Source organism: Tasmannia lanceolata, unplaced genomic scaffold (assembly GCF_043159265.1).
Source record: "Tasmannia lanceolata isolate RefF3 unplaced genomic scaffold, GAP_Taslan_0.1 ptg000037l, whole genome shotgun sequence".
Taxonomy (NCBI): domain Eukaryota; kingdom Viridiplantae; phylum Streptophyta; class Magnoliopsida; order Canellales; family Winteraceae; genus Tasmannia; species Tasmannia lanceolata.
The window spans coordinates 15,214,000-15,239,453 of record NW_027518714.1 but is presented as its reverse complement, the minus strand read 5'-3'; the positions used below and the strand labels follow the sequence as shown (position 1 = coordinate 15,239,453).

Below are 25,454 nucleotides of genomic sequence, written 5' to 3'. Positions count from 1 at the left end.
CAATCAAGGTATGTTGTATGCCCCATATGTGGGTTGATATAGACACCCTCCAAATTAGACACGACACGGACGTTTGGTTGTACTACATGCTATGACTTCGGCGACACTTTGAATTTTCAGCGAACACATTTGTCGACACTCCTTTCAACACATGTAAACGTAATGTTAGAACTGTCAGACTTAATGTGGATGGATCAAGAGATTATTGTATATGTACCGTGTCAAGTGAAATACTATTTACTATCAAATATTATGTTTACCTCTTAATTTATCATTAATTCTTATTTTATAATTCTCTTTCGTAACTAATATTTGTTGGTATCCCCTCATCCTAAACCTAAAACACTAAACAATTACTCCTATTGGTCTCTCTTTCTCGATGCACATTGGGAGACAGAAGATAATTAGATTAGACTGATGAATAAATTGTTATTTGATTATCTCAAGTTTCAAATGAAAATTATGTGGATCTTTTTCCAAAAACTTAGCATTAAATATAAATGAATAAAGCATGTGAAACTGCAAATTCCTAAAACTTGTAATTCTAATTAGTCACAAAGTCTTTGTTTTACTTGTAATCCTTACATATGTATACCGACCCTTCCTCCTTAACCTACTACAATCTTACTCTTTCTATGTACTTGTTTGGTTCCAATGAAGACACGTTTCATGTTGACCTCCAGTGACACTTCTACACATTTTCTCTTAATTTCTTTAGAGCCTCTCGCTTCCAGCATTTTCTCCTTTATAAACCCCTCACTTCCTGCTTTCGCTTCTCACACTCGCTTCCCACTTTGGAAACTATGCTTTTACCAGTCCCTTTTGTTAGTCATCAAAAGTTTCTTACATCAATACTAGTCCACGTTAATGGCCAATATGTTGTACAATGTCAGCACCTAACAAAGTTTAAAAACTTTATATAAGATTTTTTGGTCAGTAAAACTATTGTGTAATTGGTGATAACAATAATATGTTAGATTGAATTAACAGTGCTGAGTTAATAATCATGTTAAAAAACAAAACAAACACTAAAAATATTCGCCTGATTGAGGTAATCAAGACTCAAGTTGAGTGACTACAAGCAGGTTTCATTTTGAAACATAAGAAAAACCTGATAGTTTACTGAATAGTGTGTTTAGTTTACATAGATGATTAGCTTTTCTGGCATGATCAAAGAAGGAGGTATTTTTTTCTTGACCCATCAATTCTTTAATACTCGAATGATTTTTATAAATTGAAAATCTCAAATGAATTGCCCAAATTCTCCATCTATTCCAAGTAGCAGCTGAATCAAGCCCTCCTAAGAATCAACTTTTGTGTTTTCACACATGGATGCAGTGCACACCAACTAGTAATTAAACAGTGAACAGATAAAAAGGGATGGAGTTGCACCAAAAGATTTCACTACTCACGAGCAAAATCAGAACACCTTTTGGTAGCTATTTCTGAAACGCATCAGCTTCTTAAAGATCAAAGACACTTGGTCATTTTTTGAAAAAAAAAGAAGGATATATTCAATCAAATCACATTTTTATGCTTTTGAGTGTCTTTATAGTAAGTAAAAAATAGAAATTACCTGATATAGACCTTGTTCACAAAGAATTAATGGAAGGAGTGCATCTGCCGTGGAGTCAACAAGTTCAGTGCTGAAACCGCAGCAAAACAAGTCAACAATAGCATAAGCTAGCATTAATAGAAACAAATAAAATACAACTGGCGTAATTATAACTAATATTTATGTTATCCTGAACAGGTAATTCTAATGTGTAACCTTCTCTACCTTTCAGTGCTTGAAATCTCAACTAACTCCACAAGAAACTCACCAAGGAAATCAAGGCTCAGATCAAATTAACAGATTATGTTTTCTTAAAGGCCTTGATGCCCAAATGAGTATCCATGGAAGAGTGCTTGAAATCTCAATTGAATACTTGAAACCAATCGAGTACAGATTATGTTTTCTTAAAGGCCTTGATGCCCAAATGAGTATCCATGGAAGAGTGCTTGAAATCTCAATTGAATACTCGAAACCAATCGAATACTCAAAAACGACTTGCCAAAAGCTTTTCAAGCTTGAAAAATTCAATCAGTAATCAGAAGAGTCATTGCACTCATCAAGTCCAAGGCGGAGTTTTGAGTTTTAAGAAGTTTATAGTTCGATTTATTTTTTTGAATGGTCAAGAATTTCATTAAAAGGACCGAGAAGGTCAAGAATACACAAAAGAACCAGGGAAATATACAAGCATGTACAAAAAGAGAAGACTACAAAAAGGGAATTTCATTATAGTTCGATTATCCATCAATTAAAAGAAAACCCACCTGTAATCTTCAAAAAGAAGCAAATGCAGCAGTGACTGAAGGAAACGGCTCAAAATGCCTTCTTGTAATTTCCCATTTGGGTCCTCAAAACCTTCAGCATGAGCACCTAACCCCTCCTTACCAATGCTTCTCTCCTTATAATGGTATGAAGCAAGTGCATTCAATGCACTGAGGCACACATTGACAACTTCAGTGTCCTGCGGTGCAAAGGTCAATTACATAACATCTGGATGATAAAGAAAGGTCAAAATTTCCAACAAAAAGCTCATGCAAGTTGCGATTGTAAATTTCGGTTTCAGTCTCGATTTCGGTCTCCACGGAAATGGAACCGTTTCATTTTCGGTTGAAAATTTCAGCGGAAATCTTGTAAAATCACGGCAACATATGGAAATATATGCAGATGGTAGAATTTTAACATGAAATTTCAGGAAATACTATAATAAGCACAAATGCACACTTGGAAATCATCATATAAGCAATACAGTCATTCATAATGATTTAACAACATTGAGCATGCCTGATAATTCAGTATATACCACATATCACATGTAATTTATATAATTATCTATGCATAATACATATATTAAATTTCACATGCAATTCATATAAATGTAAATATGTAACACATACTGGTATGGTATACCACTAATACACTGATGATTTTGGTTTCGGTAGGCATTTTAGTTTCGGTATCGGTTTCTGTAGGGAGAGAAACAGAAATATTTCGGCCGTTTCATGTCAGTTTCGGTGGAAATTTAAAATCATGGTGTTGCCCATAAATGTTTATGCATATACATTTATGCATATGGAAGAACATAGACGCCAGTTAACCACCAACTTAATTGCGAAACAGACAAACACAAAAACATTGACATGGACATCCACCATGAGTGAACAATCAAGCATGGTTTTAAATTTCGACCGATATCCGAAATTTCGGAATTCGGTGGAGACCGACACTGAAATCAATCATACCCGAAATGGTATTTTATTTCGTCAGAAATTTCAGAATTTCGGTCGATTTCATTTTCCCCCGAAATTTCACCCAAAAACCTGTTTTTTTAAATTAAATTAATATTTTACTGAAATTTCGTCGGCCGAAATTTTATACTGAATAAAATAGTGTTGTTTTGGTTTCGCCAGATTTCGGCCTAAATTTTGTCGGCGGGGTCCGAAACCAGTACCGAAACCGAAATTTAAAATCATGCACTCAAGTCTACAACGTATTTCACCCACGTACAACTTGTATCATACAAAAATCCATCAGGAAGAGCTGTTAAAATTTGTGGAGGGTTTTCTAAAATTATCTTTTCCTTTGTTTGGTTTTGTAAAGGCCCATTAACATGTTTTTGAAGGGTTTTCTAAAATTATGCACTTCCTTTGTGTTTGTTTTTGAAATGCTTGTTTTCCATTTCAAAAGTTTAGTCCCATAACGAGAATGATAAAAATTTAAGCCTCCTAGAACTAAATATAAGGCTTAGGCTAGTGAGGTTATACGTAAGACACAAATAGGACCGAAAAAGGTCTCAAGACCGAATCAGGTCGAGCACAATTCAAGCAAGGAAACTATTACACTAAGCTAAGCGTTGACAGGTTAAGTGGTGGGCCCAATTTGACCAAGCAAGGGTCTAACCATTGAGAGAGAGAGAGAGAGAGTTGAGACTGGTATATTAGGCATCATTTAGTGGGGTGTTAATATCTGATCTAATCGCTCAGATATTGTTATATTTGGGTCTTGGGTCATATGTAAATTTCTATGCCCCCGTCAACTTATTTCTCTACGATTGCAATATGGGTCTGAAGGGTCCCCCGGGTGAAGTATATAGGGAGAGGCACCCTGAGAGAAGAAAATATAAGCTCATCATGTGAAAATCACATAATTTTTGTGTTTGGGTGAAATAGTTGTCCTGGGATTAGGGTTAGAATGTTATATGAGGTCTTTAATGTAGCGAAATTCTTGCACTTTGTAATTATAGCATATAGCGGAAGCTTGGATTGCATTTGCCAGTGGACGTGGTCACAAAACATGACGATCCACATAAATCTCTCGTGTTTTCGATTCATGTTCTTCATTTAATTTATTTGCTTATTTGAGTTATCATCACCCCAACTAGTTTGGGACAAAGGCTTTGTTGAGTTGTTGAGAATTTGTGTTATCATCAAAACTTAAATCAACATTTCTCAACAGATACAACAGACATCATTGCCAGTGGTTTTTGTCTTTGGCCTAAGCACTCAGCTATAAGTGGAAGCTTGGATTGCATTTGCCAGTGGAAGTCGTCACAAAACATGACGATCCACATATATCTCTTGTGTTCTCGATTACTGTTCTTCATTTAATTCCTCTGCTTATTTGCATTATCATCAAAACTTAAATCGACATTTCCCAACAGATACAATAGACATCATTGCCAGTGGTGTTTGTCTTTGGCCTAAGCACTCAGCTATAAATAGAAATCACTGCTTATGGTGTTTGTCTTTGGTTTGATTACTTAAATCTATTGAGCCCATGCTTACAGTGTTGGTCACGATAAAGCCAAGGTTTTAAATTGAGGTTTCGGTTTTGGACCTAGCCGAAATTCGGTAAAAAAAATGCAAATTTCATTAGTGGGCTGAAATTTCGGCCAAAATTTTGGAAACTCAAGTCAACTCAACAAAGCCTTTGTCCCAAACTAGTTGGGGTCGGCTAAATGAATCTTTTAGAAAAATTTCATGAAGAAGGTGAAAGGAATCTACCCGGCTCTAATCATGGCTCTAGTTGGGTTCTTCTACGTGGATAATTTTCTTCCATTCTATCCTATCCAAGGTCATGTTCTCTATTATGGTCCTAGCAATCAAGTCTTTCCTCAATGTTTCTACCCAAGTTGTTTTCGGTCTGCCCCTACTTCTTTTTACTCCATCAATTTGACACGAGTAGCCTCTCTTCACCGGAGCATCCAAAGGCCTACGTTGGATGTGTCCAAACTCCAAACCATAGTTGTAAATTTCGTTACAGTGCCCATTTCGTTTTGGCCACCAAAACGAAATTTCGGAAAATATAGATCGAAACTTTTTGGTAAATTTCGTCAAATTTCAGCCGAAATCCGGAACGAAACAAAAATTTTGTCAATTCGTTCCGGTTTTCGGCCGAAACTGAAACCTTTCGTCCATTTCGGACGAAACGAAATTTACAACAGTGGTCCAAACCATCTTAAGCAGTGTTCTCTCATCTTCTCCTCAATTGGTACCACCCCCACCTTTTTACGAATGTCTTCATTTTTAATTCTATCTAACCTTATGTGGCCGCACATCCATCTAAGCATTAGCATCTCCGCTACACTCATCTTATGCACATCCTGCTTCTTGGTGGCCAACATTCTGAGCCGTACAACATGGCTGGCCTCACAGCTGTCTTATAAAAAAAATTTAGAAAAAATTAAAAAATTACATTTTCCCGAAATTTGGGATTCTGGCCGAAATTTTGGATATAGGTGTTTCGGTGTCGGTGCCAACTGAAATTTCGGCTGAAATTTAAAACGACGACTTCAAAGGTGCGTGTCTTGATCTTTTGAATAGCTCGTATTTCAGCCGAAATTTAAAACAACGACTTAAAAGGTGCTTGTCTTGATTATTTGAATAGATCTGTGGTTATCAGTGACTCAGTGAGGAGTGCTTGTCTTGAACTTCTAGATCTATAGGCATCACTAGAGTCAAGAGGTGCTTGACTTGATAATTCGTTTAGATTTTGTTGACATTGCTAAGCAGTGTGTAGTGTTTACCTTGATCTTTAGAGATGATTGATCAGCGTTCCTACTGTGGGTTTGTTGTGAATCTCTCTAGCAAGTCTTTAAAGAGTTTTTGGATATCTGCTTATAAGGTTTCACTTTAAATGTTCTTTTTCTTTTCGAACAATTAAATTTTATAAATAAAAAGGAATGAAAACTACAATAAAAAGAAACAGAAAAAATTACTAAATTGTATTGTTATCTCAATAACACCTCTTTGATGGAAAATAATTTGATCTTTGAGTTACAATGCTAACTCAATGATCTTTCTTTGATGGGATTACACTGATTTCTATGTTGATGTTAACTCAATGACTTCTTTCTGATCAAGTTATGGGGACTTAACTTTTTTTTTTTGTGCACATTCTTAGGAGACTCAAGTTCTCGGATTAGTAATGCAAATCACATCTTGAGACCAGACTGAGTTTGGCTTGGTTGAATCCTGGAGGTAGAGTTGCAAAAACCCCTTGCGCATTGCGAGGCTTCAACTATCTTAAAAAAACAGTATTTGCAATGTGCCTCTAAGTCGTTATTCAGGTTAACAGATTATTTGACCGGCATTCACATTGTTTCCAGCAACAGTTATCTACAAATATGCATATCCAAGTTCTTACACAGTTAGTGACATACATTAGTGCATAACAAATGTTCAAAGATTTGATATTAGCCAGCCAAAGGGTTTATATTATGAGTTTAGCACTGAGCACCGAGTCAAAGAAAGCCAGTTTCAAGCTGTTTAAGATGATGGATTTGAAGATTATTTCACAAACTCAGCTGCATGTTTGAAAGGTGGACACTGAAAGGGAAGAAATCATTTTAAGCCAGTGTAAGGAGAGAAGCAAGGTCAAGATGGATTCTTTCCAACCCCTCTTGTGATCAAGATCAACTTTGGAAACAGCTCTTCTAAATTGTTTAAATACCAATGGGGAGGGCCGGAGGGTTCAGAAATAAAAAGGGAGAGATTTTGGACGTCATATTGTTTGCTCTGTAACAAGGATTCTCATGGAGTGATGGTGAGGGCTGTCCTTCCGGACCTTAATTCTCACCCCTATTGTGATCAAGATCAACTTTGAAAACAGCTGTTCTAAATTGTTTATCAAAAATAGAAAATCCTCAGATCCAGTTGTTGTGTGGACTCTCCAGTCTCCACCACAGATCTTTTATGAAGATGGAAAGGGTGTAGATACAAATTTATTGAGAGGGCCAATCTCTGCCCCAATTGTAGATTTTTCCTTCTACATTAAATTTTGGGAAATGTTATCAGCGCCACTGTATTTTGATGATTGCACTCCTCACTTTATTAAAAGTATGTATGGCCCGCACCATAGGATGATCCAAGCCGTCCATTAAATGGGCCACAGCTTAAATAGGTTGTGCCTCAAAAATTATTTCCATAGGTTGATCCTAACCCTCCGATCTGTAGAGGGACTGTTTGATCCTAACCCTCTACAGATCTGAGGGTTAGGATCAACCTGTGGAAATGATTTTTGGGGCACAACCTATTTAGGCTGTGGCCCATCTAATGGACGGTTTGGATCATCCTATGGTGCGGGCCATACCATACTTTTAATAAAGTAAGGAGTGTGATCATCAAAATACAGTAGAGCTGATAACATTTCCCGAAATTTTTTCCACGTCATTTGTAAAACAACAAAAACCTCAGAAATTAGCAATACCAATTCCAATGCCATTTTTTAGTTCTAAAAATTAGTAAATACACATACACACATGACCTACAAACCCAATATACATTAATCATACATGTATATTCTTATGCACACCTTCTACAAGGATGGGAAGGCATACGCATGGATTTAAATTTCGGTTACGCTTTCGGGGGTTTTAATTTCGGCTGAAATCCGGTACAAAAAAAAAGCCAATATTTTATTATTTACCAAATTTCGATCGAAATTTCAGAAAAATGCAATAATTTTTAAAAAAAAATCAATTTCTCGAAATTTCCGGGTATGTCCAAAATTTCGGATTTCGGTCCCAACTGAAATCTGAAACTTTGGACGAAATTTAAATGACCGAAATCCGAAATTTTGGACGAAATTTAAAACCATGGGCATATGTATGCAGATACATTGTATCAAATATAAGAATTATGGAAAGAAGTAGGGGAAATGACATGCCTGATGGCGGATACCAAAATCGAGAGTACCAACTATATGTGCAAAGGCTTCAGCATTTAGCCTTGCAACCTTTTCAGGATACACCTCCAGCAAATGTGATAGCAGAGCAAAATACTGCAAATGAGAAGGCCGAATAAAATCTGAGTTTCTGATCACCAGGAACTTCAGGAGGTTTGTTTTACCAAGATGGAAAAGAAAGCTTACATCGCGACAGAGTTTCGGGTATTTTAGAAGGTCCAAAGATATTAGAGGGGTAATTATGTGCAGACCCAGGTAGACAACCTGCATGGAGATATGGTTATAGAACTTTCTGACAGAGATTCCTCGAAAATAATTAGAACTTTCTGACAAAGAGATTCCTAGAAAATAATTAATGAACTTGCCTGACTGATATCTGTGTTCTCTCCTTCATCAGAACCTGAAGAGAAGTCAACCTACAATTTCATTAAGGCTCCATGCTTAAGTACTTGCTGTAGAAATATCATTTCATTTGCTGTAGAAATGAAATTTCAATTTCTTAAGTTTTTCTCAAAAGAAAAATGATACCATACCAGATCTTTTGAGCAGAGATTTGTTAGAAGCTGAAGCAACGCACGCAAATCCTTGTACTTTTCAGTCTTTGCCTCGCTCAGCAAGCTGCTTGAAATACTCAACGAGATCTGGTGAGACAAAGGACATATAAGATCTCAGGAAAGAACACCCGAAGCATAAAAAAGCAAACTTGACTAAGCCAGGTTAATATTTGGATGAAAATAATGCAATTCCCATTTAGCTGATGATCATTCCCTCCAAATAAAGTTTAGCCCTAAAATCTCAATTAGCAGTAGCTGCCCCTTCTAGTTGGATCTCCCTAAACTCATTGATCTAATAACAGTAAAAATAATAAAATCAGAAAGAACAAGAGCAAGAATCAAGTAATTATAATGAATGTTTTCATAGTCATAAGTTGAACCACAGGTAGACAGTATAGTTGAATAAAATGGTACAAATCATCTAATGGGAGAAGAAAAATAACTAGCTTTAAACAGTCCCACCAGAAAACAGGGAAAGGACAGCAAAAAAAGAGTAGTGCGTTAAAATAGTGATACATATTTATTGTTTATCCTTGATTGTTTTCTCCCCTTCTTGAGCAAAAACAGAAAAACAATCAAAAGAAGCTCAGAATTAGTTTTAAACATTGGGATATTTAAAAGTGCTTTCTTTTGATTATTTTCAACTATTGACCAAACAATAAAAACTATAAATAGGCCATTATATATATATATATATATATATAGAGAGAGAGAGAGAGAGAGAGAGAGCGGTTTCTACACACTAGCTTAAAATATAGTGGGGGCCCACATTGTTTGAGACCTTTGGGTGATCCAAAGCATTCATTTGATGGGCCCTCACATAGATTGGGTGTGCCCAAAAAATCAGCTTCATAGGATCATCCTAACCCTTCGAACCGTGGAGGCAAAAAATGGACAGATTTGTGAAGGTTTATACACGTCCATTTTACCTACACAAATCGTAGGGTTGAGGGCCAATCAAATGAATGGTTTGGATCACCCAAACAATATACCCTCCACTGTATTTTAAGCTAGTGTGTAGATAACTTATCTACACTTGTGTGTAGAAGACGTTTTCTCATATATATATATATATATATATATATATATAGAGAGAGAGAGAGAGAGAGAAAAGTGTTTCTAGTCTGCTAACTAGAGATCATTCTCTAGTCCGGTGACCAAAAACACTTGGGTCCCACATTTTTTGTGGTGATCTAAAGCATTCATTTGATAGGCCCCATCATAGATAGGGTGTCCACAAAAAAATCAGGTTCATAGGATCAACTTAACCCTTCCATTTGTGGAGCTAAAAAATGGACAGATTTGTGCCGATTTATAGTCGTCCATTTTAAGCTCCACAAATCACAGGGTTGGGATGATCCTATGGAGCTGATTTTTTGTGGACACCCTCTCTATGTCAGGGCCCATCAAATGAATGCTTTGCATCACCCAAATAAGTTGGGACCCATGTTTTTTGGTCACCGGACTAGAGAATGATCTCTAGTCGGCAGGCTAGAAACACTTTTTTCATATATATATTCCACTGGCAAATACTTGTTGGGGTTAGAAAAAGAAGAGCTGGAAAGAGAGGAACTAACATTACCTTGCCGATATTGTGAGACGAGTAGATTTCAAGCAACCGCATACAAAAGCTAACTAAAACTGCAGTATCTTTAGCCTCGAGAAACATGACTTGCCCATCCACCCAGTCAACCACAAATTTAAGTATCATGTAAACAACTGCGGACTAGACAGTGGGTCAGGATGAGTTACTTAATGAACCATTTAGCAAAATATTGGAACCATCAAATTAAAATTACAGATATGGAGACATGATACAAGAAAATTGGCAATGCATTACACCAATGTGGGCATGGGAGGCTAGTAAAGGATGGATGCAATTAGTACCTGATTTTTGTAAATTTCTAGAAGAGTCAAGAGAGGGTTCATTACAGCTAGGCCTATGTCAAATATAGCCTTTTGAGTTCGAGGCTGAGTGGATCTAGCTGCTCCTCTCAACCGCTCCAATAAACAACTGACCTGAAGAATTATGACAGTATTATATATGAGTTACTTCTCTTTACGACAATGAACAGATATGGAAGGAGATTTTCCATTACATGCCCTTCTCTTCCCTTACCGAAACAATGGTATCCGGTTGTTGATAGATAGCCTTCAGGTCATTCTTAGTAGATATATCAACAAAGTATGATGTCATGTGTCCCATGAGATCTCTCACATAGCTGTAAGAAACCCATCCAATAGCTAGTTTGTCACATATTCAGATCATAAAGTAAGAAAGTAAATAGTTAAGAAACTTCAACCCACAGATTGGATGCCTCTGAATTATTCATGCCGGAAGCTGAACGGCAGAGTGATTCCGCAATTGAACGCTGCAAGGAAATGATTAAGAGGATTGGAGAAGGATTTGCTTTGCAAATTGAGAACAAAAGGAATAACAAAAAAGACTTAAAGCATATCAGATTCATACTTGAAGAGGAGCAGCAAGTGAGAACAAAGTCCTCTCATTTGCAAAAGCATTTGATAAGTTGTGCCATGAATCCTGCAGAACAAATGGAAATAACTACATCAGTTAATATATATTGAATGGCCATCACAGTGAAATATTTCATGGAGATAAGCTTGAACAAACAACCGAAAGTATGATCAAAATATAACTAAAATGATGATTATTTATCTAAATTTTATGGTTCTAAATTTATTATTTATCTTTTATGATTAAATAACTTTGTAGTTATTATTTTTTTTCTTTTACTATTTCTTATATTTCAGATGTTTTCATCACAAATTTAATACCAATTGATCATTTCGTGTTTTTTATAATATGTATCTGGATCATTTACTATTTTGTGCAGGTGTTTACCCTTTTTTAATGGACAAAAGTTAACCTTTTTCCATAAGTTCATATAAGTTTTTTTTATTTATTTAAGTTTTAAGTTTGAGGATAACATATAATTACCTAATCTACCAAGTAAATTCAATCTAAATTAATTAACATGGTTTTGTTTTACATCTACAAGTGTTTACTTCTGATGGTCATTAGTTACTAAAATTGGTTGATGGATTTCAACTATTAACATAAGTATCATCATAACAGTTAGTAAGCAAAAATTTATTTCAATTAATAAATGTTTACCTTTGATGATCTAGGTTAATGGGTCTAGAATGGGAACATGTATAAAATTAAAGATTTGAAATAAATCTTAACAATGAAATTTTGGGTTTAGCATGGCAACATGTATACGTAATCAAGACCATTGATCTTGTAGGACATCATGACATGAACACATGGTTCTAGTCCATGTTGAACAGAGATTCCATTCATGAGATAAAGGACCATAGAAAATCAATAGTTAAGACTTAAGATCAATGTCAATTATACAACTTTGGGCCCACATAGGGAGCATGCGTGTGTAATTGTGATCATTGATCTCGTAGGCCATCATGAGGTGACCCTTGTCCCATACCAATCAGACATCCCATCTGTAAGATTAAACCTTATAAAACTCAATGGTTGATTTCCTGTTATATTTCAATTTAAAAAAATCGAGCCTTACCAATGCAACAAGATGAGCACAAACATTTCTTCGTCGAACAAGTGAAGGAAGCAGCTGGTAACAAGTGAGAGCCTGCCATTGTTAAAAAAAAATTGATCTCATGAAACCATTTCAAGAAAATACATGAATTACCATTATAGTTGTCATAAATTCAAGACCCTAAATTTGCTAACATTTCCAATTCTTTTATGAAATTATAAAATCTCTCATGCATAATATGATGGTGCTTCTAAAAATATAGATATGTAAAATGAGCTTCGTTATATTATAATAATTAATTCAATCTTGTGTTCTGAACAATCATGCAGCTGTAAATGTATTTCGGGTTCCTAATCAATATATGATGAACCTACAATACCATAATAATCAAATACTACTAAAAAAAGCAGCAAAACAATGAACCCAAAATGTATAAAAATCAGGAAGCTACCAATCCCCTACTTGCTCTAGTGGTAGAGTCAATAAGTACTCTCTTGCCATGAGGTGTAGGGTTCAAGACAGGTATAGGAAGAGATGAAAGCCCTTCAAAAAAATAAAAAAAAATCAGGAAACTTCACTCCACTGTTTATCAAATCAAAAGCCATGAAGTCTGTTTCCTAATGATGTGCAATAAAAACTTTAGTCAAATACCTTGGCAGATCTCCTAGGATGACAGGCACCATCAATGCCCAAAAGGTGACACCAAGGTATTCGGCCTCAAACTCCGGAGATGTCCCTTTAAACAATGAAGGCTGATTTTCGAGCTTCCATCCCCAAAAGTGACTCCAACTCATTAATGAACCAGCATATTATGAAAATTTCACCAACACCATCTGTAAAACTTGAATTGTTGACGTAGTAATGTAGGACAATAAATGGAAGGGAATATCTTTCAAAGATTATGCTCAAGGTTTAGTCGACTACGGTGAGGAATAAGGTATGGCCAAAGGAAATAAGTTATATGGTTGTAGGGATCTGAATTTACTGCCAAAACTAGATTGTTGTAGTAAGGAATATGGGTGAAACAGATGGGTGAACATTAGGGTTTTGGATCCTAAAATAGGTAAAAAAAATTCTATTAGGTTTTTGGATGGGTGTAGACATATGCTGGGAATGTGCAAGAGTGGGTTTTGACAAGACTAAAGAGAGCAAAGTTTAGGGTACGATGGAATTAGTAAAACACAAAGACAAATTAGGATTCTATGATTTTAGGCAAGGGGAAGGAATATTTCTTGTTCCAAGGAAGATTGTTTTTGCGGAAGAAACTAAAAAAGGAAGAAAGAAAATATGAGAAATATAGTTTGCACGTAATAAAGAAGAAAGGTAATTACCTCAAGGTGTCCCACCAAGAGTTTTCCTTGGCATCTCATCAAAGACCAAAGAACAAAAAGATTATGCCATAATCACAATAGTAATCCTAAGGTTTTGCACCAAGGGGACCAGGGCATCACACCCTGAAGAACAGACATCACATCCACACAAGAGAGAAAAAACTTGAAATATTTTTTAATCATTCATTCACTCATCATAGCATCAATGGCCCCAAGCCTTACAATATATATGAGAAAAAGAAGAGAAATAGAAAGTTCTAAAACCTAACACTTTTAGACTAAAATACCCCCTAATGACTTAAATGACTCTCCCCACTTAAAATCTTGGTAATATATGTGTGGGGCCTATTTTAAAACATTAAAAACTCAAAGAACTTGAGAGATTTTGATGGGAAAAAGACTCTCCTACCCCTATGACTAAACACTCTAAAACCCAAATAAAGCTCTTTTAACATCAACAATGAGTTTCATCTACTTACAGCTTGATTCTTCATGGCATCTTTGATGGTCCCCCAACATAATCCCCCGCTTGGAAAAAAGTCGACTCCGTCGATTGAAGAAATCAGGTCCATCTTCCATGTAAATCTCGAACAATGGTTCATCTGTTCTTTAGAGATCATGTTGTCTTGCATTGTCATCCAACTTAGCTCAAGTTATATCCCAACTAAAAGAACATCTCACTAATCTAGAAAGGTTCTTGATGGAATCCTACCACCAAGCTAGAAAAGATTCACACTTTTCTATAAACAAAAGCATAGAGTTATCGCTGAAAGAAAAAACGAATTCATTCCTTTGAACAAACGTCATTTTTCTTCGTAATTCTTTCCATAGAAATTCCACTTCCGTACGACAATATACCAACCATAGCTCTGATGTAATACCCGACGCACTTTGGGTTGGTGAATTATGACATCTTAGTCGATCTAGGGCCATTTAATTCCTCAAAGAAAATCAGACTTAATTGATCCCTCTTATTGGGGGTTAGAGACCATGGATCCATGATCTGATGTCTTTAGAACCATTGGATCGATCAACTGGCCCAAGCTAGTAGCCGATCCTCTCATTTGTGTTGGGAGATAAAATTGATCCCTCTTGATCTAAGGTCGTATGAATTAGATTCATAATCTGGGAGAGCACAAGATCATCTAAATCCGATAAGAAACGAGGGAGATATGAATTTCTGAAGATAACTGCACAAAATAAGAATAATCTAGTACCTTGTCTTCGGGCGACTAACTCGGGCGCCAGAAGAAGTGTTTGGGCGCCCGAACACTAATTTATGGATTTTTTATATATTCCAACAGCTAGTTTGGGCGTCCGAGTTGACCGTTGGAGATCGAAAATGGCTAGTTTTGGGTTCCCTCTTCTATATAAAGGGGTTTAAGCACGCAAATCACTCAAGACACACTCTTAACACCTATTTGAACACAATTATGAGTCAAAAATCCCTTTGAGCCTCTATTTGATTATTTTGAGGGATTGGATATAGGATTCAACTTGTAAATCATTACATTCTTGTTGTGGGAGCTTTCATTGTGTATTTGCCTTTGTGAAGGCATTCTTTTCATCATCTTTGTATTATGGTGGAGGGCACCTTGTCAACCCTTCAAAGTGTGCTTGGAGTTGAAGCTCGGACGAGTGGATGAGGCACAGATTCAACCTCGCAAGCAAGGAGGTTGAGGGAAAAAAAGCTAGTAAAACGGTTTGGTCATCACCCATAAGAAGACCAAGTTAGTGAAGTCACGAAGGGGATCTTAGTGGAGTGGACAATTTAAGGGCCGAACGGCCCGGACCACTATAAAAACTCTTGGTGCACTCCTACTCTTTCTCTCTTATTCTTTTGTGCTTGAGTTTTTATCTTCCTAATTTTAATTGCAATTTGTTCTTTGTTTTATTTTTTAATTAATCTTTAAAAGAGAGCAAAGTTTTTCGAAACCCAATTCAACCCCCCCCCCCCCCCCCCGCCCTTTCCTTTCTCTCTTCTCTTGGGTTGCCACCCGGGCTAACAAAATTCTTCGATCAGATGATATGAGCATCGTATAAAAAAATGTAATATCTAAGGTCATGGAATTGAGCCTCAATCATATTGTTTGTATACACCCGAAAAAATGGAATGGCAGCATGCAAGAACAACCATCTTCTTGAAGCAACCTACCATATGAAATTGTCAAAAATGGATCTTCTCTGCCAAATCACACTCCTCACTATTTCCTATTCCTTCCAAGGTCTTTGGTAGCATGTGCGTTGCTCATGAGGTTTTACTCATCAGGATAGGCTACTGAATGGTATGCCTAACAAGAAGACCCGCTAGCGCTCCGTAGTCATTGCCATTGCATCGGAGAGTGAGCGCCACATAATATAGAGGACTTGATTCTAAAACATGCCACCCTCATGTAGATCCTACAAGTAAAATACTCAACAAAGCCTTTGTCCCAAACTAGTTGGGGTCGGCTAAATGAATCCTTTAGAAAAAAATCATGAAGGTAAACAGAATCTACCCAGCTCTAATCCTGGTTCTAGTTGGGCTCTTCTACATGAATCATTTTCTTCAACTCTATCATATCCAAAGTCATGTTCTCTATTATATTCCTAGCTATCAAGTCTTTCCTCACTGTTTCTACCCAAGTTGTTTTCGGTCTACCCCTACATCTTTCTACTCCATCAATTTGGCACGAGTCGCCTCTTCTCACCGGAGCATCCAAAGACCTACGTTGGATATGTCCAAACCATCTTAAGCGGCGCTCTCTCATATTCTCCTCAATTGGTGCCACCCCCACCTTTTTACAAATGTCTTCATTTTTAATTCTATCTAACCTTCTGTGGCCGCACATCCATCTAAGCATTCGCATCTTCGCTACACTCATCTTTTGCACATGCTGCTTCTTGGTGGCCCAACATTCTGAGCCGTACAGCATGGCTAGCCTCACAGCTGTGTTATAAAACTTTCTCTTCAACTTGGTAGGGATTTTACGGTCGCATAGAACTCCTGAGGCAAACTTCCACTTCAACCAACCTGCTCTTATTCTATGGATAACAACTTCTTCTATCTCTCCTTCCTTATGTAGAATTGAACCAAGATAGCGAAAGATATCTCTCTTGGGTACGTCCTGTCTAGTCATATTTATTGCATCCTCGTCCCGCCTCCTTACATTACTAAAGTTGCATTCCATATATTTTGTCTTAGTCCTACTCAGTCTAAAACCTTTAGATTCCAAAGTAGTTCTCCATAACTCTAATTTAGCATTTACTCCTGCTTTGGTTTCGTTGATTAATACTATGTCATCTGCAAATAACATACACCACGGCACCTCATCCTAGATACCCTCCGTAAGCTCATTCATAACTAGCGTAAAAAGATATGGGCTCAGAGCTGGTCCTTGGTGCAGTCCTATTGTAATTGGAAACTCACTAGACGTGCCATCCGTGGTTTTGACACTAGTTACTGCTCCATCGTACATATCCTTAATCACATCAACATATTTAGTAGGCACTTTTATCTTTTCAAGGACCCACCACATAACTCTCCTGGGACCTATCATACGCTTTCTCCAAATCAATGAAAACCATATGAAGGTCTTTTTTATTTTCTCTAAATCTCTCCATTAACCGCCTAATCAAGAAGATAGCTTCCATAGTCGATCGTCCGGGCATGAAGCCAAACTGATTCTCTGACACCTTAGTCTCTTTTCTTAGTCTATGCTCAATACCCTCTCCCAAAGTTTCATGGTGTGACTCATTAGCTTAACTCCCCGGTAATTGGTGCAACTCTGAATATCCCCTTTATTCTTATAAATAGGCACTAATGTACTCTTCCTCCACTCATCAGGCATCTTCTTAGATCCTACAAGTAAAATCTGATAGAAAAATAACCCACAAATAACTTCTCTCTGGACACATATGTTAAACGTAGCTGAAGCCATCTAAAACATGGAAAGGAAAAATTGGAGAGGGTCGTTCAATAGGCATACACCTTCTACGCCAATGGTTCCAGTGATTAGATCGCACACACATAAACGCAAATGAAGTCATCTAGAACATGGAAAGGAAAAAATGGAGAGGGTCGTTCAATAGGCATACACCTTCCACACCAATGGTTCCAGTGATTAGAGCGCACACACAACTCAACTCAACTAAGTATTTATCCCAAATTAGTTGGGGTCGGCACACACACAAAAATAAAAAGAATAGAAAAACAAAACTAGACAAATTCTTGCATAAAGGTAAAACAGCATAATGGACAAGGAAGCAAAAAAAAAAAAAAAAAGGTTACTACTAGCTATGTTTCTTATTCACTCTAAATATATATGTGTAGATCATACCCTGGTATGTGATGGAAATGCAGGAAACCATATAAGAAAAAATCTAAAAAATGCAAAGAAAAACTGAAAAGGAATTATCCAACAACCATACATCTGGCAGGCCCAATGTTCCATCTCATGTAAGTTCGGGCCACACACACACACACACACACACACACACAGAGAGAGAGAGAGAGAGAGAGAGAGAGAGAGAGAGAAGAGACACGAAAAAAAAAGAGTCAAAGCACGTGCTTGCATAAAGACAAAGTACCTAAATGAACAGGGAAACAAAAAGAAACTACTAACTATGTTTCTTGTTCACTTCCTATGAATATACATACCTGGAGATCATTCTCTCCAGCATATGAGATAAGGGTAGTCGTGGAAATACGAACAATAATATCAAGCACCCGTTTCCCCTGATTATGCTCCCCACAGAAATTAAGAAGAGCTTTTCTGTGAAGATGCGACTTTAGTAGCTGTTCATCTTCGTGAGCAGGAGTACAGTTATGCCCTCTTCGAGTTTCAAGTGGCATTAAATATGTATCAGCCCATCTCGAAAGGAACCACACCACTGCCTGCACAGAACCACAATCCAAATAAGAACACAGATGTAAGTTTTCCTGCAGAGAGTAGTCAGAAATTCTGAAGCTCTGCTTCAAAAATTAAAGAAAAGTCTAATCTCTGTTGTACTCTATCTGAAATCCCTGCTCCAGATAAGGTATGATAAATAATATCTTTATGGTGAGGAATCACAGCAAATCTATATTTAAATCTCAACAGCTGCAAGTGTCTAAGCTGTAATGAAGGCCCTAAGGTCTATTAGAAATTTAGAAAGAAATAGGAAATGATATCCGCTTTCCTTTGTTTTTAATAATGGCAGTCTCTTCATTTCAGATTTTACATTTTACAATTTCCATATTCATTGGTAAATGCCATTAAAATTGCAAAAATATGACAACAACTAATCAGAAAAGTAATTTAAAATGAGAAACCACTATTAAAATAAGGGATTGCTGGTATCATAAAAATATAAAGAATGAGAAATCATTTCCTAAGAATAGTTATTTAATATCCACTAAACTTTTGGTTAAGAAATAGAAAGCTATTTTCACTTTCAAGAAGGATTCTATATTAGAGTTTCGTTTTAAGTTGATGAAATGTACCTACTGGACCTTGAACCATAAAAATAGCTTTCCCAATTCCCAAACCACTCAATCTACGAAAAACTCTGCACTCATACACCCGATCTCTACAACTTTTCTCAATAATGCTTTTGATCCTTTCCCCAAATAAACAAAATTATTGTTCCAGTGAAAGGTTACAGATAATTAATTGGATTAAATAGCCAGAACAATAAAGATAGCTTTCCAAATTCCCAAACCACTCAATCTAGGGAAAACTCTGCGCTCATACCCCCTATCTCAACATATTTTCTCCATAATCCGTTCAATCCTTCCCCAAATAAACACAATTATTGTTCAAGTGAAAGGTTACAGATAATTAATTAGATTAAATAGCCAGCATCCAACAATCTTTCTGTGCTATCAGCAACTAATTACTGGGAGCATCACTTGCTATTGAGTCAGTCAAGTTTTTCTCTCATCTGGAGATTTGTTTTTGGGTTACAGTCCAAAATAGTGACCTGAAAACAGGTTTCACCGCCAATGGGTTACACAAGATATCGAACAGTTCTAGGAACAGTGTATACGACAACACCGGAGTCAAATCTTTACAAAATACAAACACCTTGTGTTTCTTTTAGAAGATATCAGAACTTTACATCACACAACGGATGAAATCTATATACAGCAAATGAAACATGTTAATAATTACCTCCATCAGCCGAGGACTAAAGAATGCTTGTCTCATATCTGGATCTAAACTCTGCTCGGTGAAAGTAATAATGGAACTGCATGGATCAGAAAATAACAGTTCAGTAAAATGTGAAAAAAAAAATCCAATGTATGAATAGCAATTTCCATTATATCTGCAAAACACGCTGAGTTTTTATCAACTATAAAAAGAACGAAATTATTAAACATGTTTTTAACTGAGTTATTAAACATGCATAACGCATGGTTTTAAATTTCCTCCGAAATCGACACAAAACGAACGAAATGTTTCCGTTCCATCCCCAATGATACCGAAATCAAAACGCATACTGAAACAAAAATCGCAAGTGCATTAGTGATATACTATATCGGTATGTTTTACATACTTATATTTATATGAATTGCATGCCAAATGTAAAGTATGAAATGAAACAAAATGTAGTGTATGTATTATGCATAAATATTTATACAAATTTCATTCGAAATGTGGTATGTATTGAATTATTAGACATGCGTGACAGCACATGTCACGAAGTGTTCGATGTTATTAAACCATTAGAGATGGTTTTCTTGCCTATTTGATGGTTTCTAAGTGTGTATTTGTGCATATTCTAGTATTTCCTGAGGTTAGATCTTAAAATTCTATCATTTGGATATGTTTCCATATGTTTATGTGATTTTACAGTATTTTCACTGAAATATCCAACCAAAACTAAAGCATTTCCGTTTCCGTGTTGACCAAAATCCAAACCGAACCCAAAATTTAAAACCTTGGTATAATGGCCCCAGAATTAAGGTCTTTGATGCCAGTATTTTGTCCATTTGGCAACTCAATTACGAGATGGAAGTTTGGCATGAAAGTATCCATTAGTGTCAGTCATCATAAACTAAATCAATAGATCCATTGATACAAATTTTCCCACACAAGCTACCATGCGTAATTTTCCTGTGAATGTTTCTCGGAAAAATACTTGACATGGCAGCCAATAGTGGGCCAAGAAATATTGAATGGTGATGTGGGGGTGGTTTCCGAGGAATACAAATAACCTCTGGTTTTTTTCAGATTTGGCTAATTATGACATTCATACTTAATTTAACAAAGAATATTCTTCAGAAATAAATAAATCCACTGCAACCAACAAAATATTTAGCAGTAGAGAAGTTGGGAGTCATGCATCCCAGCCATATTATTGATAAATTTCAGAGGAAGTGCCAATTTCACAAAGGAACTACATAATGCCAACACAAAGGAACTACATAATACCAACACAAACAACACTAATGGTTGAGTAACTTGGATATTCTCACCAGCCACAGTGCATAAAAGTTGGAATACGGATGCACCTAAAGACCATAGTCTATAGTCACGGAAACATAGACATCATCATCCAAAATACAACAGTCCCTTGACCGTGTCAATACACTTCATTTCCTATTTGAGATTCATAAGAATCACCGCATCTAGTAAAAAGTTCCGGCCACAGTGTAGTCATCAAAATTTTGAGTTATACTGAAGGATTTTTTCCTTGATTTTAGGTACAGTAAGGACAGTGGGTGTTTTTTTTTTGGAAAAGAAGGAGATCTTAAAAGGAGGGGAAAATGGAATGCAAGGAGAGGGGCTAAGTTGCCCCAAAAAGAAACAGAAAATACAGAAACAAGTGAAAAATAAAAATTAAAACGGAAAAAACGCAATCCTGTACTCTAGGGGAAGTGCATTCCCGAAGAAAATAGCACATCTATCAACTCCATGGACGGAGACAAAAGTCCATTGAAATTTTGGATTTCTAAATTGACATTTGCTAATCTCACTAAATGTGTAGACGCCCAAGAGATAACTTTGATGAAGTTGCCTTTGTCCAAAGTGATCCACAGAGAACTTATAAACATACAAGACCCACTAGGAGTGTTCATTTGAATATGATTCACTGATAGACAAGGACCAAGCTTTAACTACATCTTTTATGTCATTCTTTTTCTTTTTTGCATGGTACATTCTTAAGACTCAACGACACAAGTGAAGCCAGAATTGACCTGAACTTCCATCAAAGTGTAAATTTAGGCAATTAAATGAGGGTGGAGACACCATCTCGCATAAGATTAGTCAACTCTTGCAGAGCTCGAAACAACTTCCTCTCATGTGCGCAAAAGGCCATTAATCGACACAGCCCAAAATTCTTTTCTGGATATGGCTCAATTAATGATCAAAAGCATGGTACTGCACAATTGCACACCAACCCCAAGTAGTGGGGCTTTTATTATCAACGATTCTTTTATTTTTCTCTTCCGATAAGCCCCACACCAACATGTAAGGACTGAGTCCATAATATATATTTTTCCTTCATTGTAAACAAGCAACACAAGCCACTTTTTCCAACCACAAAACAATCCATAATCCATGCCAGAGAAAGCCAATAAACTCCAAAAGGCATTGACCATACATTTGTTGGTTTCCTCGGAAACCTTTTTTTTTTTTCAATTGCTGTGGAAATGTATAATCGCACTTGTAATCGAATTGTTAATCACTCTAGTCTCTAACTGTCTATTGTATTATTCACTTGGTAACTTGGTAATGATAGATACATTATTTTGTTAGTGTATTGATGGTTGGAAGATGGTATTTTGTACGAAATGAAACATATGTTTTAGTAGAGGTTTTTGAAAAAAAATTTGGTTTTGTTCAATTTTTTTTATTTTTTATTTAAACTTTTCAAAATATCCTCACCTTTTATGCCTCACGCCACAAGAGGAAAAATGCTTCGCCTTCACCTTCACCTATGAAAACATTGTTTAGGAGCAAAAAGGATTTTACGGCTTATTAGAATTACAAGTTTCTGGGATTTATAGTTTTACATGTTTTAAATTTAATGATTTTTTTGGAAAAAGATTCACATAAATTTTATTTGAAATCTAATATCAGCTTTTAAGTTAAATACACTTTTTTTAAATGCACTCCTTCAGCATTGTCATAAGGACAAAATACTCTTTTAGGAAAAAATAATCAACTAAATAGGAAGTGGATTCTTAAGTAAGAGGAAGTGTAGAAAGCATGCTTCAATTAAGTTTGGGAAATGAGGAAATTTCTCACCAGACTAGGAAGCTTCTAGTATCTATGTCCACACTACATTTCAATCTTCACGATAAATGTACAAGTAATACATAGTGTTGTCAAAATCGTACGATTCTCGATTCGAATCGTACAGCTCGCGATTTAAATCGTTAGCTTGAATCGTTTTTGGATTGAATCGTACAATTCAAGTTTGAATCGTATGATTCGATCGTGAATCGTACGATGCAAGTGAATCGTCCGATTCAATCCAGAATCTGTTTTTTTAAATAAAGTGGGCCCCACAACTTATGAAAAAGGGTTTTAACGACTTTATCTTCCCATTCTCTCAACTTCTCATGTTTATGACGCCTTTAGGGTTACAAAAGCACCCAAAAAGCCCAAACCCACTTCGATCTTAGGGTTCCAATCTCCTCCTCCATCCGTTCAAGGCAAGAAGAAGAAGAAAGAGTGGAATACGAGACGAGGAAGAAAAGGAAAAGAAGAAAGCTCCCAAACCCACTTCGGTTTTAGGTAGGTTTTTGTTTTCTGTTTTTTTTTTCTCCTCCTACCTTCTCTATCACTCCGGCTCTGTTTGTTTTCGATTTTGAGAACTGATTTAGCCTAAAACTGATTATTAGGCTCTGTTTGTTTTGGATTTTGATAACTGATTCAACTCCAATCAGTTCTTAAAATCCAAAACAGATAGGGCTGACCCTTTGCTCTGTTTGTTTTCGATTTTGAGAACTGATTTGGAGTCCAAAACTGATTAGCTCTGTTTGTTTTGGATTCTGAAAACTGATTCGACTCAAATCAGTTCTTAAAATAAAAAACAGATAGGGCCGACCCTTTTCTCTGTTTGTTTTAGATTTTGAGAACTGATTTAGAGTACAAATCTGATTAGGCTCTGTTTGTGTTGGCTTTTGAGAACCGATTGAGTCTGGAAACTGAATAGGCTCTGTTTGTGTTGGCTTTTGAGAACCGATTGAGTCTGAAACTGATTAGGCTCTGTTTGTTTTGGCTTTTGAGAACCGATTGGACTCAAATCAGTTCTTAAAATCCAAAACAAATAGTACTGGCCCCTTTTAGGCTCTGTTTGTTCTCGATTTTGAGAACTGATTTAGAGTCCAAAACTGATTAACAGGCTCTGTTTTTTTTTTGGATTTTGAGAACTGATTTCGAGTGCAAAACAATTATTAGAGCCAAATTTACGTTTAATTGTGGGTCAAATAATCTGTTAATGTTATGTACTCACAATCCAAAACAAACAGAGCCTTTAATCAATAATAGAAGTCCCGATTTTAATCTAAAACAAACAAGGGTGTGCCTTGTGCCCTATTATGTTTGTTTGAACTGAGTTATGAATGGTTAATTAATTTTACTTATGAGTTATGACAAGCGGTTAAGTGGTTATCAAGCATTTCATGTTATTTATTTTAATCGTTTTGAATGGAAAATTGATAATTGCTCTTTTTATTCTTATTTGTAATTTTTCCTATTTTTTATTATTTTTTTCTGATTTTTATATATAAATCTGAAAAAATCTTACGATTTACGATTCGACCCCTCTTACGATTTACGATACGATTCCGATTTTCAGAACATTGATACATACCATATGATTGACAATAGCATAATTATGTATTTGTAGCTTGTTCCAGGTTGGCTGCAGTTAAACATTGTGCGATTTCAATTGACTTTTAACAGTAGATGCTTTGAAATAATGAGATTACTATACCATTCAAATAAAATAATGAAATTACTATTTCACTCATCAAGTGTGATATCTTAGGTAACTGAAGGTAAGAAAAATTTACCCAGAGAGTATAACTATAGGATGCTGGGTTGCTTCCACAACATCCATAAACTGAGCTTGTAGTGCCTCTGGAACCTGAAAGTTGTAGTTTAAGCATTAGTAACCATGAAAATGGTTGTATGGCAGATGAAAATGCAGTTCTTCTTAAAAAAAATTGCAGTCGTCACTGAAAAAAGATAATTGTGAATGCAGCTAATGAATATACAGTCAGGAAGTAGCAGGAAAAATGAGAATAAAAACAGGCCAGCAATACTAGTGTATAAAATCCAAGAAAATATTTGTGAGTTAGAGATGGACACAGTTTTTTCCCCTGTCCAAAAGACCTCTCAGTGTATATAGACAAAAGAATTTAAAAAGCAAAAAATAAAACTCAGATAAGAGAAACACCAGAACTTGCAGATTGAAGTAAAATGAAATTGAGAAATTAATGGTATCCTCTTTCCCACACAGTATAGTAGCATCAGAATAATTAAAAAGGAGGAAGAAAAGATGTAGGAATCGTAAATGCAAGATCATAGAGAGAACCAAAAACAAATTACCAATGGTGTCTCTCCCTCGGCCTTATCTGCAAGAACATGCCCAGCTATCAGTAAGATCCAGTAAAGCTCTTCCAGAGTGCAGGTTGGATCACTTGTTCCCTTGCCCTGAAAAAAGATTCCAAAAAAAAAAAAAAAACCTTAAAGAAATGCACAAGGTAGATAACAATTTTAATTATGATAGAAGATGTAGCACGAGACAATGATTCATTCATATAGATTGTAATACAAATACAAGAGAACTGAAAGTTAGCGGAACTCTAACAATACAT

At 36.1% G+C, this 25,454-nt stretch overlaps 1 protein-coding gene across 6 annotated transcripts in view; it reads right to left on the bottom strand.

Moving 5' to 3' along the window:
* LOC143861892 (exportin-4 protein) overlaps positions 1–25,454 on the bottom strand; it is a 51,794-nt gene that overhangs the window by 1,288 nt on the left and 25,052 nt on the right. For 2 of the 6 annotated variants that reach the window (XM_077372850.1, XM_077372852.1), the window contains exons 16-31: positions 25,186–25,290; positions 24,648–24,721; positions 19,789–19,864; positions 18,294–18,530; positions 12,345–12,416; positions 11,258–11,329; positions 11,095–11,159; positions 10,907–11,009; positions 10,675–10,806; positions 10,370–10,513; positions 8,767–8,874; positions 8,599–8,649; positions 8,420–8,497; positions 8,216–8,329; positions 2,317–2,513; positions 1,577–1,646 (exon numbers count right to left, since the gene is read on the bottom strand). In XM_077372850.1, coding sequence (XP_077228965.1) covers positions 1,577–1,646; positions 2,317–2,513; positions 8,216–8,329; positions 8,420–8,497; positions 8,599–8,649; positions 8,767–8,874; positions 10,370–10,513; positions 10,675–10,806; positions 10,907–11,009; positions 11,095–11,159; positions 11,258–11,329; positions 12,345–12,416; positions 18,294–18,530; positions 19,789–19,864; positions 24,648–24,721; positions 25,186–25,290 — 1,698 coding nt within the window. Of the gene's footprint in view, positions 1–1,576; positions 1,647–2,316; positions 2,514–8,215; positions 8,330–8,419; positions 8,498–8,598; positions 8,650–8,766; positions 8,875–10,369; positions 10,514–10,674; positions 10,807–10,906; positions 11,010–11,094; positions 11,160–11,257; positions 11,330–12,344; positions 12,417–18,293; positions 18,531–19,788; positions 19,865–24,647; positions 24,722–25,185; positions 25,291–25,454 lie in introns of those variants that run through there. The other 4 variants (XR_013240056.1, XM_077372851.1, XR_013240057.1 and 1 more) reach the window with 4 other exon arrangements.